General features: G+C 44.4%; 2 protein-coding genes across 2 annotated transcripts in view; one reads left to right on the top strand and one right to left on the bottom strand.

Moving 5' to 3' along the window:
* The window catches only part of LOC144539498 (NACHT, LRR and PYD domains-containing protein 3-like), a 306969-nt gene that overhangs the window by 254628 nt on the left and 49841 nt on the right, over positions 1-2500 (bottom strand). The window lies entirely within an intron of this gene.
* LOC139914928 (neurabin-2-like) overlaps positions 1-2500 on the top strand; it is a 33759-nt gene that overhangs the window by 8931 nt on the left and 22328 nt on the right. Inside the window, exons 2-4 of the mRNA XM_078284543.1 lie at positions 1-17; positions 805-1025; positions 1155-1481. The exon at positions 1-17 is cut by the window's left edge and continues 390 nt beyond it. Coding sequence (XP_078140669.1) covers positions 1-17; positions 805-1025; positions 1155-1481 — 565 coding nt within the window. The remainder of the gene's footprint in view (positions 18-804; positions 1026-1154; positions 1482-2500) is intronic.

Raw genomic sequence — 2500 nt, 5'->3', positions numbered from 1 at the left:
CGGGGCCAAAATGATCGGTGAGGCGCCGCGCTCGCTGAAAGAGAAACGAGAATGTGGTTTTTTTTTTTATTTATGAGGGAAATTATATTTACATAGTTGTTGGGTCGATATTTCCCGCGAGACCGCGTACATCACAATTGTACAAGCTTTTAAACTCATAAACCTATAATCTACTAGTGGTTGGAGAGTAAAAAAACTAAAATAATCATACTTGAAGTGAAGAATTTGTCTTTTTAGTTCAAGTGTTTTCCCTTTACCACAATCAGCCCGAAAATGGAAATAGTAGGAATGAGCAAATTACACCAAATGGCCGTTGTTTCCTCTAATGTTTGAATAGTAAGATCAAATTTCTAGGCTGTTAATAGTAATTATTATTATAGTCTAGAAATTTGATGTAATTTGGAAGAAATAAAATAGAGTACCCCCACCCCAATTCCAGCGTGATTTGAGTTTTTTTTCTTATTTTTTAAGTTAAGAAAGCAAGAAGCTCCCTCCAGCTATAGTCAAGCTAGATTTTACACAATTACAGTTTTAAACTGCTGCTCTCTTCTTTCCATCACAGGAACTCGTAATATTTAGTTTGTTTCCGAGTATTTACTTTGAAAAACAACTAAGATGAAGGAAAAATATCAAATGATAAAACATGATAAAATGTGGAAAGCCATCCACAGTGATGTAAAACAGTGAGGAAATGCAGGAAATGAGCAGAACTGTCCTTTAATGGCTTCACTAAGTAGCTTCCCAGGTAAAGGAAGGTGACTTAACGACTTTTCTAATTAACTCACCTGTTGTTTCCGGGTAAAGACCAGGCGGTGAAGCTGTCTCTGCCCAGGGCGTCCAGCCTCAACGAGAACGTCGACCACAGCGCTCTGCTCAAACTGGGGGCCACGGTGTCCGAGAGGGTCCACCGCTTCGACCCCAAGGGCGGCGGGGAGGGCGGGGCCTCGCGGGGGGGCGGGAGCTCATCAAGCGGCCTCTCCAAGCTCCAGGAGACCAGGAAGATTTTTGAACAGCGCACCCTACAGGTCAGGAGGCTCCGTTTAGACTTATTTGTGTACTTGTTTGCCCTTTATTTAAGGGAGATCAAGGAACAAACACTTTATCTCGAGATAGAAGAACAGGAAGCAGGTTTTGACTGTTTCTGTCTCCTCCAGGAGAAGCAGGCAGCCACCAACCGGATCTTGCTGAAGAAGGAGCGGGCTTCGGGTTTCCAGGCCGGCCGTTTGGACGTTGTGGCTCGTTTCAACGGGTCCACCGAGGCTCTGGACCGGCTGGACAACCCCCCCGCCGCCGCCGGGACCGGGCCCGGCGAGGCCGTCAGCCCCACCGTCAGCCAGCTCAGCGCCGTGTTCGAGAAGGCCGACCTGCGAAACAATCTCCACCTCCCCTGCCGGCAGTCGCTCCCCACACCGGCACCCAAACCCCCCAAACCCCCTGCGCCCGGGGCCCGGGCGGGGCCCGCCGGAAGAAGGTGGGAGGGAGTTGGTTCACTTAAAGGAAAAATCCCTAAAACACTTTAACTCTGTTAAAAAAACAGCTGTTAGTGTACTTTTGCATTTCTGGGTCCATTTAGTTGTTTGGTGTATTTTTCTTTTTCCCTTGGATAACTGGCCAAGCACACACTACCAGTCAAGAGTTTGGACACATCACGTTTTTCTTTATTTTTACTATTTTCCCACATTTTAGAATAATAGTAAAGACATCAAAACTATGAAATAACACAAATGGAATTATGCAGCAACCAAAAAAGTGTTAAACAAATCAAAACTATCTTATATTTTAGATTCTCTGCCTTGATGGAAAGGCAAAAGACTTTGGAAAGAAATTCATACATAGGATCAACTTCACTGTTTATATTTGTCTAAGAAACTCATTTCAAGCATTTTATCATCAGAATCAGGAATCAGGAGTCATTCTGAACATGCAGAAGCATGTTCAGCACATTTCAGGTCTTGACATGAAGAAGTTTCCACGTCTCCAGACCCTCCACCTCCCAGGGATCAAACACTTCTCTATCTCTCTTTTCCTTTCCCTTCATTTCTCTGTCTGTCCTTCTCCTTCATGGCTCTGTTCACACTGCAGCTGAATGTTTTTTCCCCCTCACATATGACTCAGATGTGATGTTTTATAAGAGTGGCATTTTTTCCAATTCCCATCTAGATCACGTGGATGTGCGCTACAAAATCGACTTGTGCGACTTGTATTTCAAATCAGCGTTGTCATGACAACAAGTAAATCTTAACGTCATCCACCTGAGACGGTTGTCAGACGGCTCGGCTGAGCAGCGCTAGCATGGAGGACAGCGATGGACGGAAAGACAGAAAGACTAACAGAAATATGTTGAGACAAAAACAGATGTGACGTCTCTTGTCACTGTCACGGTTCATATTACAGTATTATGGGATGTGGGTTACAACCTACAATAGATATGAACAGTCATCCAAAAAAATCTGATATGAGCAGCAATTCAGAATTGAAGGTCTGCAGTGTGAACAGATCC

The sequence above is a fragment of the Centroberyx gerrardi genome, chromosome 7 (assembly GCF_048128805.1).
Source record: "Centroberyx gerrardi isolate f3 chromosome 7, fCenGer3.hap1.cur.20231027, whole genome shotgun sequence".
Taxonomy (NCBI): domain Eukaryota; kingdom Metazoa; phylum Chordata; class Actinopteri; order Beryciformes; family Berycidae; genus Centroberyx; species Centroberyx gerrardi.
The sequence above is the reverse complement of the archived record's forward strand: the minus strand, read 5'-3'. Positions and strand labels throughout refer to the sequence as shown.